This window comes from Myotis yumanensis, unplaced genomic scaffold (genome assembly GCF_028538775.1).
Source record: "Myotis yumanensis isolate MYYU_CA2020_CCGP unplaced genomic scaffold, mMyoYum1.0.hap1 SCAF_23, whole genome shotgun sequence".
Classification (NCBI taxonomy): domain Eukaryota; kingdom Metazoa; phylum Chordata; class Mammalia; order Chiroptera; family Vespertilionidae; genus Myotis; species Myotis yumanensis.
Window position 1 is genome coordinate 11042012 of NW_027223774.1, and position 18145 is coordinate 11060156.

Below are 18145 nucleotides of genomic sequence, written 5' to 3' on the forward strand. Positions count from 1 at the left end.
CACCCCATACCCCATAGATATTTAGACATTCAGAGTCCTGTTCGCAGCATCTGTCATGTCATGAGAGCGCTTTTTTAATAACTAGGGGTAGGGTGGTATTGGGGGGAGTGGAAAAGTTAGAAAATCTAGACTGGGGGGCCAGAAGGGATACCCAGAAGTGAGGCAAGTCAGGTGGGAAACAGGGTGAGCTGCAGGTGGGGGCTGACCCCTCTGCAGGCACTCTGACTGCTGTCATGTGAGGACCTCACAGGGGGTCTGGGGCCTGGGACCCTTCCCCTCACACCTTTTAGTCACTCAATCCCCCCCTACCTCCAGTCCAGAGTCATGGAGCTGAGGGTGTGGGTCAGACCCCAGAGCCTGTTCACTAGTGTTTCCTCGGGCCTGCGTGTGGGTAGGGCCCAGGAATCTGCAGGCCACCCCTGGATCAGAAGCATGGCCTTCTCTCCACTGTGCACAGCTACCACCCTCAGCTCACAGGGCACATCCATAGCTCTGGGGCCCAGTGGCGACCCCAGGCCACTGCACCTGGGAGGGATGCTGGTCGTGTTCCGTGAGAGAAGCAGCCTCTGTGGTCAGGTGCATCTCAGAAGTGCCCTGAAGCCAAGATGTACAAGTTTCTTGACTGTAGGACTTGCGGGAACTTCTGTTACAGCGTTAAGCATTGTGGTTCCCCAAGGTGGGGATTCCCTCAACTAACTTGACCACAGAACCTTGTCACTTTTCTTCTTAGAATTCTAGTCCTAGGGAGCAGTTTGGGAAATACTGCTCCTACCGCGCGGTCCCTGTCCCCTCCCCCAGCCGCAGCCCCAGCCCTAGCCAGGACAGCTGAGAGCAGATGCGGTCCTTTAGGAGGAGGGCGGGGTGGGATGGGGGGCAGTGGACCCCAGGTCCCGCCAAGGCCTCTGGCAGGGATTCCAGGTCTCTTTCACAGCGGTCAGGCCCTCCATTCCTGCCAGCCTTGGCCAGCCCAGAGCCCTCGGGCCTGTGTTCCTCTCAAACCGGTGTTCATGCTGGCTTTGGGGTTGGTTTGTAGGGAAGATGGTGAGTTGGAAGAAGGTGAACTGGAGGATGACGGGGCAGAGGAGACCCAGGACACCCCTGGAGGCCCTGAGAGGAGCCGGAAAGAAAAAGGGGAGAAGCACCACAGCGATTCTGATGAGGAAAAGTCTCACAGGAGGCTGAAACGGAAGCGGAAGAAAGAGCGGGAGAAAGAGAAGAGAAGATCGAAAAAGAGGAGGAAATCTAAGCACAAGGTAGGTCCGGAGGGTCACGGGCCTGGGCCTGGCGGAGAGCCCCGGGGCCGAGCTTCTCTCGTCAGGCCAAAGAGCACTCCTAATAGTGTTGTTTTTTCCTTCCTCAAATTGGATCAATAGCTCATGCTCCATTGCTGCTAAATGCCCGTAGGTAAGGTGTTTCACGGAGAGCACAGAGCCCTTCTGGCACATTCCAGCAGTGCTTTCCCCGGGGCTGACTGCCAGAGTGACCTGCCTGCAGCAGAATCGCTAAGTCCACTTCCCCTGTCATTGCAGCGCCACGCATCTTCCAGCGATGATTTCTCCGACTTCTCCGATGACTCAGATTTCAGCCCCAGCGAGAAGGGGCACCGCAAGTACAGAGAGTACAGCCCCCCGTACGTGCCGGTGAGTGACTGCTGGTCAGGGGCTACATGGAGTAAAACTGTGCTTTACTGAGCACCTTGCCCTATGCTGGGCATTCTTGCATGGCACTTGACATGGATTTTAACCTTGCAAGATTAGGTGTTGTCTATATATATATATATATTTAATGTATTTTTATTGATTTTAGAGAGGAAGGGAAAGTGAAAGAGATAGAATCATCAATAATGAGAGAGAATTATCGATTGGCTGCCTCCTGCACATCCCCTTCTGGGGATCAAGCCTGCAACCCAGGCATGTGCTCTGACCTGGATTTGAACTGTGACCTCCTGGTTTATAGGTTGACGCTCAACCACTGAGCCACACCAGCTGGGCAGATTAGGTGTTGTCTTTATCCCCATTTTACAGGTGAGAAAACCGAGACTTAGAAAACTTCAGCCAGGTTTCACAGCCCTGAAGTGCAGGAATGGGGGTTTGAACCCAGTTCGTGACTGATCTCTATGAGCCATGCTGTTTAGCACTTCTCGATGCCACCTTTTCCTGTGGCCTTTGCCGTGTGTCTCCTATCCCCTATCCCCGGGAAAGATGCTGACTTGTCCCTGTCATAGCTGACTGTTTGACACTGTTCAGAAATGACTTTTGTGGAAAATTAGCAAGAGAATGAAATGGTTATAGGAATAAATTATATCTCTGACCTTAAGCAAACAAAGTTAAATGATCTATTCAGTTAGTATGCTATCCACCCCCTCCCCCAGCAAAACTGATAAGAAAAAACATTAGCATAGCTTTTTGAGTTTTAAAAATACTTTTAAAGCTAGTAGCTCTTAAAGATGCCCCAGTTATCATATGACTCAGCACCATCCATTATTACAGATAATTTATTGTAAGGCATAGTTGACATTGATCTAACGGAGATTCAGACTGTAAACCTGAGGGAGGCAGGGAAGGGAGGAAACACTGAGCTTTAATTGGGAACTGGTGTTGGGGGCATTTTAAGATCTGCTGAAGTAGTTGTGTATGTCTATCTACCTATGTTTTGTATTTTCTCTCTCTTTTATAATGAGTGTGGGTTATTTAAATTAATAGGCTGTTTTTTAAAGCAGTTTTAGGTTCATAGAAAATTAAGCAGATAGTACAACTCCCTCCTTATTCCACCCCGTTTCTCCTGTTTTTAACATCTTGCATTAATGTGGTTGATAGATTTGTTGTAATTGAGGAGCCAATATTGACTCATTATTAGAGTTCATACCTTTACATTAGGGTTTTATAGTTCTTTGGGTTTTAACAAATGTATAGAGTATGTATTCACCATGCACTATCATATAAAATAGTCTCAACTCCCTAAATCCTCTCTGCTTTCCTCCTCCCTGAGCCCCTAGCAACCACCAGTGTTTTTACAGTCTCTAGAGTTTTGCCTTTCCCAGAATGTCAGTCAGGCTCATACAGTTTGTAGCCTTTTCAGGTTGGCTTTTTTCAATTAGCAGCATAGTTTACAGTTCCTCTGTTTTTCATAGCTCCATAGTCCTTTTTTTTTAAATTGCTGAATAATAAATGCTCCATTGTCTGGATGTGCCACAGTTAGTTTATCCATTCATTGCCTGAGGATATTTTGGTGGCTTCCATTTGTGTGTGTGTGATATGTAAAATATATATTTAACTTGATCCAGTATCTCCTGGCACCAGCACACTTTGGAAAGCATCATTTGAAATGGCTTTCTAGTTTGGTTGCCAAGCAGGTAATTAATTGAATTCCAAGACCCCAGGAAACTTTTGACCAGGAAGCACTCCTTCTGCCTACCAGGCCTCCTCCCCAAATGAGATTGCTCTATAGCCCTGGGAAATAACCCCTATCCCCCCCCCCCCCCCCCCCAACACACACACTTTCTCCCTTGTTCTTCAGGGATTGTGGGGTCTGTTCTCCATTTTCTTTCAAGCTGTGACCCTTTCTGAAGAACAGAAACATCTGGGCCTACTGCCTAGATCTCACTTAGGAGGGGACCAGTCCCCCAGTAGCTCGAGGATGGTATATCTCCCAGGGATAGTGAGGGTCTTGGTGGTCTGCACCCGAGGCCCTGGGGCCTGCTCACCCTCCTCTCCCTGGCAGTCCCACCAGCAGTACCCCCCGTCACACAGCACGTCCCTGCCCAAGAAGTCCTACTCTAAGATGGACAGCAAAGGCTACGGCATGTATGACGACTACGATAACGAGCAGTACGGGGAGTATGAGGGCGACGAGGAAGAGGATCTGGGCAAGGAGGACTACGACGACTTCACCAAAGAGCTGAACCAGTACCGGCGCGCCAAGGAGGGCAGCAGTCGGGGCCGAGGTGAGACCCCAAGCTTCTGCTTCAGGGTGTCCGAGCAGACCTGGGGCAGGGGGCTGGAGGGGCGGTGCAGAGTGGGCCAGGCCCGGTTGTCTCTGTGCTCACGGAGCCTCCAGTCCAGGAGAAGAGACGGCAGTCATTAAGGGCTGAGATAAGTACGGAAGGAAAGGTTTGGGGGAGTTAGCCATGTGAGCAGAAGACCAGTGCTGAGGCCCTGGTTGGGATGGAGCCAGGCTGGTATGAGGCAGGGAGAGGGAAAATTCACTTCCTGGTCCGCAGCGAGGGGAAAGAAAAGGGACAGCTTCTCACATCTGGGCCAGGGTGACTGGCAGTTGGCTGCCACAACCCTCAGTAACCCCCTCCCCCATCCTCAGCTCATATCACCTGACAAGGTGTGACTGCAGCCTGTGGGCCTGCCACACCTCTGAACCTTGAACTCTGGCAGTTAGAAGGATTGTAGGGGAGGGCAGAGCACCAGAGGCCCAGCCTCCCCTCTTAGAACCATCTCCTGCCAGTGAGATTTTCCACCCCAAAGGGGCTTCCAGAACCTTCTAGCTCAAAGGTTCGTGTCCCCGCCTAAGGCCCAGCTTGTTGTTTGAGTGGCCGTCTATCTCTTCTTCTTTTTTTTTTTTTTTTAAATATATTTTATTGATTTTTTACAGAGAGGAAGGGAGAGAGATAGATAGTTAGAAACATCGATGGGAGAGAAACATCGACCAGCTGCCTCCTGCACATCTCCCACTGGGGATGTGCCCGCAACCCAGGTATATGCCCTTGACCGGAATCGAACCCGGGACCTTTAAGTCCGCAGGCCGACGCTCTATCCACTGAGCCAAACCGGTCCTGGCTATCTCTTCTTTTTTTCAGCTGTCTTTCACGGACACCTCCCTGGACAGGCCTTGCTCTTTGGAGAGATTCTAGATTAGTGCTGTCCTGTAGAAGCAGAATGCAAGCCACCATGTGACTTAGTTTTCTAGTAGTCACCGTTAAAAAGTAAAAGCAAATAGATGAAATGAATTTTAACAATATATTTTATTTACCTTATACATTCAAAAGCTTATTTCAACACGTTTGCAAACTAGGCAGATGTGATATTTTACATTCCCTCTTTTTTTCCCCACTGAGTCTTTGCAGTCCAGATGTACTTACACTCACAGCATCTCTCTGGTTTGGTCAGCCCCGTTTCCGGTGCTCAGAAGCCACATGAGGCTGGTGGCTACCATATCGTACAGTGCAGCTTTCAGTGTAGTGAGTGCTGTGGCAGTCATGTGCCTGCAATGCTGAGGCACCTCATCGAGGGGACCAGGGGAACCATTAGTCTGCCTGGGGAAGCTGGGAAGGCTTCTTGGAGGAGGAGAGGAGGGTGAAATGATTGACCTCAGGGGCAGACAATGGGTTAACATCTCTCTTGTTGGTGGGGTCTACTCCCGCTCAGGCGTTCACTTTCTGAATCACCGTGCAGGCAGTCGAGGCCGTGGCAGGGGCTACCGGGGCCGAGGAAGCCGCGGAGGGTCTCGGGGCCGAGGCATGGGCCGGGGCGGCCGAGGCAGGGGCAGAGGCTCCATGGGAGACCACCCAGAAGATGAAGATGACTTTTATGAAGATGAGATGGATGTAAGGCTTTCTACTGCCCGGGGAATGGGGGAATGGCTGGTGGGCTGCATGTACTGTGGGGGGTGGCCTGTAAGGCTAAGGAAAGCAAGCATCAGGCAGGCTTATGTGTTTTAAATGTTCATGTATGATTTTGAAATTGAAAAAACTTTCATATGATTCAAACTGAACAGATACCAAAGGGTGAGCTGTGAAAATTACATCTTCTTCCAGCGACTTAATTCCCGTCCCTGGAGACAGGGTTCCCGAGTGGCTCTGAAAACGTTTTAGGCCTTTGCAGCTGGGGGCTTATTTACTCACTGTGCTGTGTGCTTGCGCGCGGGCACTCACTCCTCTCGCAGAGAACTGCCACACTCACTGCCGTGTCCCTGCCGAGACCTTTCTGTGCAGTCTTGTTCCAGCGGCACAGCTGTCCATTGTGTACAGAGGTGCCCTAATGGATTTGCCCAGGGGGTGGGAGTTTTAAGACTGACGACTGCACAGAAAGGATTAAGACCACCCATGCTCAGGCTGGGTCATGTGAGGAGGGGACACAGGCCTGAGGCCCAGATTTCTCACCTGCTATTCTGAGTCTGAGGTTGTCCTTGAAACCAAAAGGCAAAGGGGGCAACATGTATAGTTGGGGACTGTGTTCATTGTTCCCCATGTGACACCTTTCTTCTTTCTGAAATTCCAGTATGGAGAAAGTGAGGAACCAATGGGAGACGAGGATTATGACGACTATTCCAAGGAGCTAAACCAGTACCGCCGGTCCAAGGATAGCCGAGGACGAGGTGGGCAGGGGGCCCAGAAGTTGACGAGTTGGTGGGGCTCCCTCTGGCCGCTGTTAGAGTTGGGTTCTGGGGACAGGCAGTGGTTGATGCCATTTCTCTCCTCTGCAGGGTTAAATCGAGGCCGTGGCCGGGGTTCCCGAGGCCGAGGCAAAGGGATGGGCCGTGGCCGAGGTCGAGGTGGCAGCCGAGGAGGGATGAACAAGGGTGGGATGAACGATGATGAAGACTTCTATGATGATGACATGGGCGTGAGTCAACTCTTCATTCTGATCTGATGTGTTTACCCAAGGCCCTTCCTTGGATATTTTTTTTCTCTTTAATGAGTTGTCCTCTGAGGCTGACCCTGGCCCCCTGCTCCCAGTAGCCATTCCCCATAGGGCCAATAAGCACTAATCGTCTCTCACAGGGATGCACTGCTAGTGAGACCCTCTCTTTTGTGTTTTGTTGTTGTGTGTGTGTGTGTGTGTGTGTGTGTGTGTGTTTTTAATGTTAATCTCACCCGAGGATATTTTTTTCCCCATTAATTTTTAGAAAGGTGGGGGGAGAAACATCGATGTGAGAGAGACATATTGGTTGGTTGCCTCCCACACGCACCCCAACCAGGCCTGGGGATTGAACCTGCAACCCTAGTACATGCCCTTGACTGGGAATCAAACTGGCGACCTTTCGGTGTGCTGGTCAACGCTCCAACCATTGAGCATCACTGGCCAGGGTAAGACCCTCTGTTTTTTAAAACCACGTCTTTGTGGCACCTGCAGTCACCCCGAACAAGTCTCTAAGACTTGGAAGGTTCTAGGTGACCCACTCAGTTATCCCTGGAGAGTGTTACAGGAAGGCACGTGCCTCTGCTTCCAGGAGGTGGATGTGTTCCTGCACAAGTGTGTGTGCGCGAGTCTTCATGGCCAACAGCTCCAAGTGCCAGAGCTTTGCTTATCCAAGCAGCACTCCATACTGTGGGCTCGGACTCCTGTGGCCTCGGTGTCAGATGTCACTGGCTGCTAGACAACTCCTATTACTCTTCTTCACACAGATGGTCTCCACCTGACCCGCGGGGCCCTCACTGCCCTCGCTTTTCATTCCCCGTTAGTTACATTCACACTCTGTGTTCTGTGTCCCTAACAGGATGGCGGTGGAAGCTACCGGAGCCGTGACCATGACAAGCCCCATCAACAGTCTGACAAGAAAGGCAAAGTCATCTGCAAATACTTCGTGGAGGGGCGGTGCACATGGGTAAGGGGTCAGAGGATCGGGGTGCTGAGCAGTGTAGCAACCTCCCAGAGGACACGGGCCCCGGGCATGCTCTGGAGGCCACCTCGTCGGGCAGGGCCGGTGTTGGTGGGAGTGGTTGGCTACCGAGAGGTGAGGTGCCTCCGGGGCCGGGAAGACTCAGTTCTCTTCTCAGAGGGACCGAAGGGCCGGAGCAACAGGACATCTGGGTTTTTCTGGTTTGGGGAGGATATTTTTGGCCAAAGTTCTCAACAAATCTGTACAGCCTCAAATGTTGTATTAAGATTGATGCTAATGCAGAGATGTACATATTCTGGTTATTTACTGAGCTTTAAGACATCCATAGGAAAGAAGGAGCAGGAGTCAGGCCAGCCTTGAACTTCACAGCAGAATTGAATGCCACAAGATGGACCAGTGGCCACAGAATTCTGAAGGAAACAATATAACCCAATGTTAGTCAGCCAGCTTTTTTTTCTTTTAATTTTTTAAATATATTTTTATTGAGAGAGGAAGGGAGAGGGAAGAGAGAGATAGAAACATCAATGATGAGAGAGAATCACTGATTGACTGCCTCCTGCTCGCCCCCTACTGGGGATCAAGCCCACAACCCGGGCATGTGCCCTTGCTGGAATGGAACCCAGGACCCTTCAGTCCCCAGGCCAATGCTCTATCTACTGAGCCAAACTGCCAAGGCTGTCAGCCAGCTTTTTATTCACATTTAGCATCAGTGGACAGATATTGGGAAACATGCACCCAGGAAATACTGCACCTCTGTGTGTGGCTAGAAAAATGTGTACTTCCAATAAGTGTGCGTGCTTATGTAAAATATTCCTTATTACAGTCAATTCATACTATTTTTAGAAGCTCGTAATACATATAAACAAAAATGAATAGGCATTCCTGAGAATAAGTCTTCTGAAACAAGTGTACAACCATTTCTACCTTTAGTTTACCTTGGTGTTGTTTTGTTTGGATTGTGTCATAGTGCAAGTAACGAAAACGCAACCCCACTAGCTCAAGCACGTAGGTGTTTACCCCTCAGAATAGTGTACAAGGCTTGTGCAGAGGTCGGCACGCGGCGGGACCACGCTCCTTCCTCGGCCTAATTTTGCCGTGCTCGAGCCTGTGGCTTTTGTCTTCATGATTGCACGGTGGCTGATGTTCTCCAGGCATCACATCTAAAGGCTAGAGGAAGAAAAATAGGTGGTGGGATTTTTAAAAAATTGAGGCAGTGTTGTCCTCGTAGGGACTTTTGCCTACACCTGCGGCCAGAACTTTACGGGAAACTGGGAAGTGGAATATTTTTAGCCGGGCACATTCTTCCTCAAACAGAACTGGGGTTCTGTTAGGAGAGAGCAGGGGACTGGACACTGGTTGTCATGCAGTAAATAGTGAAAAATAGTAGATAAGAGAAAGAAGGGAAGGAAAGAGAAGCGTTAGAAGGAGGCAGTGAGCCGAAACCGGTTTGGCTCAGTGGATAGAGCGTCGGCCTGCGGACTGAAGGGTCCCAGGTTCGATTCCGGTCAAGGGCATGTACCTGGGTTGCAGGCACATCCCCAATAGGAGATGTGCAGGAGGCAGCTGATCGATGTTTCTCTCTCATCGATGTTTCTAGCTCTCTATCTCTCTCCCTTCCTCTCTGTAAAAAATCAATAAAATATATTAAAAAAAAAAAAAAAAGAAGGAGGCAGTGAAAGGCAAGGAATAGAGACGGGAGGAAGGAGGCGGTGGGAGAGGGAGGCAGGGGCCCCAGGGGAGCGCACACGTGGTCAGAAGTATGAGGTTGGTGGGAAGCCTGCCTGTCCCTGAGGGAAGGGGGCTTCGTTCTGTCGTTGGTCCCTCTGCTTCAGCGGTGACAGAGTAGCGTTTTCTTGGAGAAGGATCAGCAAGGGCTTCCCGTACCACCGCCTGACCTTTCCATTGCTTCTCTTCCAGGGAGACCACTGTAACTTCAGCCATGACATCGAGCTACCAAAGAAGCGAGAACTGTGCAAGTTTTACATCACCGGGTTTTGTGCCAAAGCCGAGAACTGCCCCTACATGCACGATATCCTTTGGCGCCCACATCTGCTCTGATTGAGGGCGGAGCTCTCCTTGTCGGTAGTCACAGCTGACCTCCACTGCGCTTCCTCTCGCCCTGCCAGTGCAGTGTCGAGCTGTCAGTGCATCTGCATCTCACTTAACCCTCACATCTGTCCTATGACGGGCCTGCTGTTCCCATTCTACAGATGAGTAAACCGAGGCACACACGTTAATATGTTCTCTTTACATATACTCTGGGGACTGGCCTATGCCATTGCCTGTTATCTTTCTGAGACTTTCCAACTGGCTGTGTAACCTTGGGCACATCATTGAACTTCCCTATTCCTGTTGAGTGAGGATTTGAGGACACAGCCCCAAGGCCAGCATGGTGGGGCGGGAAGCACTCTGGAGCAAGAGTCTGAGAACTGGGGTCTCATTTTGGGTTTGCCGCCTGCCCGCTGTGCCACCCTGAGCAAGTCCCCTCACCTCTCCGGGCTCCAGTTTCCTCATCTCCAAAACACGGGTCGGGTTCTGCCCTCGGGTGGGTTCCATGAGGTGAAGCATTTGCCTTAATTTGCCATGAACGCGATTTTCCGTGTAAGTTATACCACACGACTGGGAACTGCATCAATGGTGACGACTGCATGTTTTCCCACGACCCCCTGACCGAGGAGACGAGAGAGCTCTTGGACAAGGTAAGGTCTGGGGGGTCGGCCACCACAGCTGACAGGAACCAGGAGCTGTGCCTTCTGTGGACTTGGCTCTACAGCCGCCCGCTGGCCTCTGCAGGACCAGAATTCCCCGTTGCATTGGTGTGGAGCGGGGCCGTTTTAAGGAAGACACGGGGACTGTGTTCTTGCCTACAGAGAGAGTGGAGGAGGTCACGCCGGGGCAGTTGTCACTGGGGTGGCTGCATGAAAGGAGTGTTGCCTGGTGTGTCTGCAAACATACCTTGTGATTTCTCAGTTGTCCTTTAGAGAGAGTCATGGTACACAACGAGGAGAGGAGACTTGGGATGGTTTATATTTTTATGGAAATGTCAAATGTTTACTTAAAATTTTTAAGGAGTCTATTAAGAAGTAAAAAAAAAAAAACCCACAGGGAAATTAGAGGTTCGGGCCTGTTGCAGACTTGTTCCCTCGGGTGAGGTGTCGGGGCTTTTTGAGTCATCAGGTGACATTTGAAACTCACCCTAGTATCGTCTTGTCCCTGAGGAGTCATTAGGCCTTGGGGAGTCCCAAGGTCCTGCCCTCGGTTTCCTAATGCATCCGAGGGATGAGCAAGAGAATGTAGCCTTTGAAATGAAGGCTTTCCTGCCTTCTGGTTCTCAGATGGTTTGAGGAGTTGGCTGTTTGTTTTAAGAATGGAAAGGGCCGTGCTCATCAGCCATCCCCGGATGACTGCCCAGTTTAAGTGGCTGCTGGCACCCTGAGGAGTTGAGGGGAAGCCGGGCACAGGCAAAGCAAGAGCACACCGCTCCTCGTTGGCAGAGGCGTGGGAAAAGTTGGAGAAAGGTCTTATTTGGCCAGGCCCTTTGTGGAGCCTAATAACCTAGCACTAGGGCTTTGTCATCTAGATCTAGAGTCTATGAGTTTTTCACAGGGAAAGTAAGTGGGAAGTCATGGTGACTTCATTCCTCATTTGAACAATATCTGACTGAGGACTGCCCCCTGCTGGAGGTTCAGAGTTTGTGTTCTAGACCAGTGCTGTCTAATAGGAAACATGTCCGAGCCACAGGTTTAATTTTTCCTTTTTTAATTACCTACTAGTTCAGTTTTAGTATGAAGGTTTTACTGATAATTGCACAATTTATATGATGTGGGCAGAGAAATATAAAGAATGACTGTAAGTTGGCCAGTCTTGTAAATCACAGGCTACACATTTTCCGTTGATTTTTAGAGAGATTAGAAGGGAGGGAGGGACAGCAGGGGGGATGGGCAGAGAAACATTAATGTGAGAGAGACGTGACGCCACACATGCCCCGATCAGGGCCAGGACCGAACTCTACAACCCAGGTACGTGCCCCTGACCCAGAATCGAACCCTCAACCCTTTGGTGCGAGGGCTGACACTCTAACCAGAGAGCAGGGTCAGACTACACATACTTAATTTTAAATTTTCTAGTAGCCATATTAGAAAAGTAAAAAACAGATGAATTTAACTTTTACAACATAGCTCAATGTATCCATGTTCAAAATAATCATTTTGGCAAATAATAAGTGATGGGAAAAAGTTTTTTGGGAGACTACAATGTCTTCAGAATCTGGTACTTATGGCCACATTTCAAGTACTCAATAGTCACACAAGGCCAGTGACCACCATATTGGACAGCAAAGCTCTAGACGCCCTAATAAAAACCCAAGAAAACAAGGTGTCCCATTTGAGCTCCCACAAACATTTTGAAAGCATTGATAACATCCCCTATATAAGGCTAAGTCTCAGTGGGTTAAAAATGAGTGTAGAACCTAGAAAAACCATTCTAGAATCGAATTTGTGTGGTCAGGAAGCAAAACTCGCAACATGCCTTAGGATGGGCCTAGCCCAGTGATGGCGAACCTTTTGAGCTCGGCGTGTCAGCATTTTGAAAAACCCTAACTTAACTCTGGTGCCGTGTCACATATAGAAATTTTGTGATATTTGCAACCATAGTAAAACAAAGACTTATATTTTTGATATTTATTTTATATATTTAAATGCCATTTAACAAAGAAAAATCAACCAAAAAAATGAGTTCGTGTGTCACCTCTGACACGCGTGTCATAGGTTCGCCATCACTGGCCTAGACTGACCCTGCTGAAGGTGTGGGGTCAGCCGTCTCCCTCCTGCCCAGACGGAGCTGCAGCTGGTCCACCAGGGCTGGGCCTGGGGTTCGAGCTGTGATGCCTCTCATGACCGGGACTTCGCGTCCCCCCCCCCCCCAAAATGTCTGTGCTGTTGTCCTGCTTTATTTTCCCATTTCTCAGTGACACTTCTGTCTGTCCAGACACTGATTTCCAGCTGTCCACTCTAGTTTGGAAGCATGCCTGCCTTTGGGGTTGGCAGTGACTTTTATGCAGGAACAGTTGGCAAGAATAACACAGAGAATTCCCTCTGCCAGATTTAACTGTTAAACAATATTTTTTGCCCCACTTGCTTTATCACTTGTTCTCATTTTAGTTTATATCCATGAGTTTTGACAAAGATAGAGCCACCCAGAAATTTAGGTGGAAGAAATTCAGCCCATCACCCAAAACTCTTCTGTTGCCCCTTTGTAGTCATCGCCTTCCCAGTCTCCAGCCCCTGGCTTCCACTGATCTGTTTTCCATCCCTATAGTTTGACTTTGCAAGAATGTCATATAAGTAGATTTACACTATGTAGCTTTTATATATGTGTTCATACAGCCTTTTGACTCTAGCTTCTTTAACTGGGCATAATCCACGTGAGGTTCATCCACAGCGTTGCGAATATAGTGGTAGCTCGTTATGGATTGCTGCTGAGCGCTACTCCATTGTATGGATGATTTCGGTTTTTTATTCCGCCATCAATTGAAGAACATTTGGGTTGTTTCCAGTTTGGGGCAAACATTTCTTAACCAACAGATGTGAGTTTACCTCTTGAGCCTGACAGACCTTGGCCCATGTGCCTCTGTGTGTCCGCAGGTGTCAGTCCTTTCTGCTGAGGATGCTTTTGACTTTTGGAAAGCCCTGGGATCGCTCTGAATCAGTCCTGGTAGGGGAGGTGTGGGACTCAGCAAGGCCCTGGTGGTTTCATCCCCTGAGAGGGTCCCGGGAGCCCTTGTCCTTACTGACGGAGAGGCCCCTCCACAGCCAGAGGTTGGGGGCGGGGGGAGGGGGAGAGAAAAAAAACATTGATCAGTTGCCTCCCATATATGCCCTGACTGGAGATCACACCTGCAACCTAGGTATGTGTCCTAACTGGGAATCAAACCCGAAACCTTCTTTAAAAAAATATATATTTTAATTTTATTGACTTTTTAGAGGCAGGGAGAGGGATAGAGAGTTAGAAACATCAATGAGAGAGAAACATCGATCAGCTGCCTCCTGCACACCCCCCACCGGGGATGTGCCCGCAACCAAGGTACATGCCCTTGACCGGAATCGAACTTGGGACATTTCAGTCCGCAGGCTGACGCTCTACCCACCGAGCCAAACCCGTTAGGGGGAACCCGAAACCTTTTGGATATGGGACGATATTCCAAACAACTGAGCCACCGGGGCAGGGCAGCTCCAGCTTTTGAGGCAGCACTCGAGACCCAGGGTGGGAGCCAGTAAATGGGCACAGCAGAGGGCTGGTCTGTGTCCCGAGAAGAGTCCTTATCAGGATATTGTGGGGCCTGAACTAGAAGGTGGGAGAGGCTAAGTCCTGGCACGGGAGCAGGGTTCCCCAGCGGCCAGTAGGCTGCGTTCGAGGCACGATTCCTACCGAGCAGGATGGGAGACGGAAGCCCCGACTGCAGGGCAGGCAGGCCCAAGGGTGAGCACTTGGCAATGCTCCCATGCAGAGGGCGTCTTGTGGTGAGAGCTTCTGTTTGTTCTGTTAACCATGAGTTTATTGAGTGCCCACTGTGTGCTGAGCACTGTGCTCAGTGCTGGCAAATGGCAGGGAAAAGATCAGCACAGCCTCGGTCCCAGGGCAGGCGATCCCAGGGCAGGTGGTCGGACGGAGAAGGGGACGTCGGCCAGTGTTCATGTGCTGATTGGTACCTCCGAGAAAGGCAGCGTGTTCCCCACGGGCACACCTGATCTGGGGAGGGGGAGGCTCCTCGGGAGGCTGGTGTCAGGAGGGGACCTGAAGGAAGGTCGGGCATTAGGTGGGGGAGGTGGCGTGACCAGGAGGGAGTGAATGGGGCATTCTGAGTGGGACCTTGAGAGGCGAAGGGAGTATGGCACCTTCATGAAGGAGGTGTGGTCAAGTTTGTTCCTGTTTAGTGAGGTGCGACCTTGTTAAATTTTGTCTTTAACCTGAGGACGTTGAGTTGCCATTGAAAGGATCTGGCGGTACAGGGGCACGGCCATCTTTGTGGCTGAATGCTATTGTGCTCATGTGCAGACAATGGTGGGGAGACTAGACAGGAGGCTGGGCAGAGACAGTGCGGCCCCAGGGTGAGATGAGCAGGTGAGCCACTCAGGAGGGCCGGGCAGCAGCTCCAGTATTTCAGAGTGAGGATAAGAAAAGGTGGGAGTCAGGGGTAGTACCCCAGATCCTTGCTGAGCTGGGGAGGCGGAGCTTGTGCATCAGGTATGACCAGATGGAGGTGGTACCTGTGACTCAGACCAGAGAGTGGCGGTAACCGCAGGGCCCCGGGGCCAGGGCAGGAAGGTGGTGTGCAGACAGGCAAAACCCATCAGAGAGCAACACCAAACTGCAAAGTTGTCCAGGCAAAGCCTTAACTCTATTACACCTGCGCCCTGCCTCCCCCACTGCTCCCATGCTGTGTTTTCCTTGATCATCCAGCAAACGTGTGGCAGTGCCTAGTTGCTGCAGGCACTGCCCTGGGCACTGGGGGGACAGTGATGAGGGGCAGGATCGGGCATTGGATACAATGTGCAGGGAGCCCAGAGGCCCTCCAGCGGCTGGCACTCAGGAGGCCAGGGGAGTTGACACTGTGCCAGCCCTCGGTGAGTGGCAGGCAGGGGACACTGCACGAGCAACGGTTGCACTCTTGGTGGAGGAACTGAAAGGGGCCACTCGTTGGGAGGAAGGGAAGTGAGCAGAAGGTGGGGGCAGTGAAGCGGACAGGCCCCGGCCCCACGGTCCTGGGCGCTCCCCAGCACGGCTAGTCGTGGGCAGTGTGCCCCACACTGCAGGGGCCCGTGTTAAAGTGTGGCTCTGATTCAGTAGGTCCCCTGTGCTGCTGGTCCACACACAGGCCACACCTTGAGTAGCAGGACTTGAGGGACAAATGTTTTCCACTGATCAGTTTTCCATCCCCCTTGAAGCCAGGGGCCCAGATACCGTTGATCATAAGGGGAGAGAAAAGCCAAGAACTGCCTGGCACCTGCCAAGAGGTCCTGCATCCCCGCCGTCCCTGGGTGGAGGCACGTTAGGGCTCGGTGCGCAGGGTCTTTATTGGGGGCTGGTAATGTATGCAGCCTCTGCCTGGCATGTGCCCAGATTCCAGACTCCCAGAAGGAAGGGGGTGTCCAGCAGGAAGCACATTGTAGAGGTCAGGCGCAGGGAGCCCTCTTACCGTCAGGTTCCCGGACACCAGCCAAAGGCCAGCACTGCGAGGCCTTCCAGGGAGAGCGGTCAGGCCTGCTGTCCTGCTGCACAGGAGCCTCACCGGGGAGACATTCTGCTCCAATCCAGACTCTGACATTGTTTGTCTGCCCTGTCAGGCCTCTGCCGGGCCCTGGGTCCCTCGGGGTGTAGAACAGTCCTGCCTTCATGGAGCTGACAGTCTGTGTCGAGCCAGGAACACACAAGGATGCAGTAAAACGTGATCTTGCCGAGCTTGGGCAGTGCTTGGGAGGGAGCTAATGATGTTCCGGTGGTGACTGCAGGGACCTGGACAGTCACCGTTGACCTTTAATAAGACCATCCATGGGGGACATGGGGCCACAGGGGAATAGAGGGAAGCACAAATGCCTGGGGGGGAGCCTGGTTCAGGACGGCCTGCAGGGCAGAGCTTGGCTGTCAGCAGACTGCCACGGGGCCGGGCGCTAGGGTTGAGTCGGGGGCACCAGGGAAGGAAATGAAGCTGCCCCCCCAGCACCCAGTCTTGCTGCCAGGCCCCGTGGGGGTTTGATGGCAAGCGCAGTGAGAGGCTTTTAAAATCCAGATAGGATGGTGGCCCATCAGCCAGCCATATACATGACTCACGCTGCACACGGACCGCAAACTCATGCTGAGTGGAAGAAGCCAGTCACAAAAGACCCCGTATTGTAGGATTTCATTTCTATAAAATGTCCAGAATCAGGAAATCTCTAGAGACAGAGAGCAGATTAGTGGCTGCCACGGACTGGGGAGGAGGGGAGTGGGGAGTGACTGCTTGTGGGTAAGGGGCTTCTTTTGGGTGATGGAAAGTTCTAGGACTAGACAGCTGATGGATGGACAACTTCATGAAGGTACTTAATGCCACTGAAATGTACACTTTAAACAGGTGAAATTGCACGTTTACTGTACTGTATTTTGCTGCGGGACAGGAGTGGCTCCCCTGTCCACTGGTCACGGGACCAGCAGTGGTGAGGGGGTGGTTTATGTGCCAAAGAGGCTTCGTGGTCATTGGCCTTATGCTGTAAGGCTTCCTCAGGGTCCCTGGGATTCGGTTTTCCTCAGTAAATCTAGCTCTCAACCCTGGAGGGGTCCCTGCACCCGACTCCTGTCCTGACTGCACCCCCTTTTATCCTTCCACCCGCAGATGTTGGCTGACGATGCGGAAGCAGGCGCCGAGGACGAGAAGGAAGTTGAGGAGCTGAAGAAGCAGGGCATCAACCCCCTGCCCAAACCACCCCCCGGTGTGGGCCTCCTGCCCACCCCGCCTCGGCCCCCTGGCCCCCCCGCCCCGACCTCTCCCAACGGCAGGCCCATGCAGGGCGGCCCCCCTCCCCCACCCCCACCCCCTCCTCCGCCCCCCGGACCTCCGCAGATGCCCATGCCAGTGCACGAGCCGCTGTCCCCCCAGCAGCTGCAGCAGCAGCAGGACATGTACAACAAGAAGATCCCCTCCTTGTTTGAGATTGTGGTACGGCCCACAGGACAGTTGGCTGAGAAGCTGGGTGTGAGGTGAGTGCTGGGACCTGTCACTGTGAGCCTGGTCAGGGCAGCTTGCCTCCAAAAACTGTTGGAGGCCTGGTCTAGAGCAGTGGTCGCCAACCTTTCAGACCTCCCAGACCACCAGTGGTCCACGGCCGCTACTCCACAGGGTTCCTTAAACCAGCGGTCACCAACCTTTCAGACCTCCCAGACCACCAGTGGTCCACGGCTGCTGCTCCAAAGGGTTCCTTAAACCAGCGGTCACCAACCTTTCGGACCTCCCAGACCACCAGTGGTCCACAGACCACCGGTTGGCGACCCTGGTCTAGAGCCATCCGCTGCGCACCATGTGGAGGCCTCCACATCTCAGGGGTGTAACCCCCCCCCCCCTTTCTCTGCACCCCTCTCATAGACACCATTTCCTCCTTCTAGGTTCCCTGGACCTGGAGGACCCCCCGGGCCGATGGGCCCTGGGCCCAATATGGGACCCCCGGGGCCAATGGGGGGCCCAATGCATCCCGACATGCATCCTGACATGCACCCGGACATGCACCCCGACATGCACCCGGACATGCACCCCGACATGCCGATGGGCCCTGGCATGAACCCTGGCCCGCCCATGGGACCTGGTGGCCCCCCAATGATGCCTTATGGCCCTGGAGACTCCCCACATTCTGGAATGATGCCCCCCATCCCACCAGCCCAGAACTTCTATGAAAACTTTTACCAGCAGCAGGAAGGCATGGAGATGGAGCCGGGACTCATGGGGGATGCAGGTAGGCGGGGCCTGTGGGCCCGGTGGGGTTGCTGGGCTTACACAGTGGAACATAGTCAGGAAAATTCGATCTCTCTTCTCCCGGCCTTTGGAAGCATGAAT

General features: G+C 52.0%; 1 protein-coding gene across 9 annotated transcripts in view; it reads left to right on the forward strand.

Annotated features, from left to right (window-relative positions):
- ZC3H4 (zinc finger CCCH-type containing 4) overlaps nt 1–18145 on the forward strand; it is a 43664-nt gene that overhangs the window by 17262 nt on the left and 8257 nt on the right. For 8 of the 9 annotated variants that reach the window (XM_070402351.1, XM_070402350.1, XM_070402349.1 and 5 more), the window contains 11 exons: nt 1034–1253; nt 1530–1640; nt 3721–3943; nt 5376–5554; nt 6228–6324; nt 6433–6572; nt 7447–7554; nt 9487–9598; nt 10159–10268; nt 16934–17298; nt 17701–18044. In XM_070402351.1, coding sequence (XP_070258452.1) covers nt 1034–1253; nt 1530–1640; nt 3721–3943; nt 5376–5554; nt 6228–6324; nt 6433–6572; nt 7447–7554; nt 9487–9598; nt 10159–10268; nt 16934–17298; nt 17701–18044 — 2009 coding nt within the window. The remainder of the gene's footprint in view (nt 1–1033; nt 1254–1529; nt 1641–3720; nt 3944–5375; nt 5555–6227; nt 6325–6432; nt 6573–7446; nt 7555–9486; nt 9599–10158; nt 10269–16933; nt 17299–17700; nt 18045–18145) is intronic. The other variant, XM_070402352.1, reaches the window with a different exon arrangement.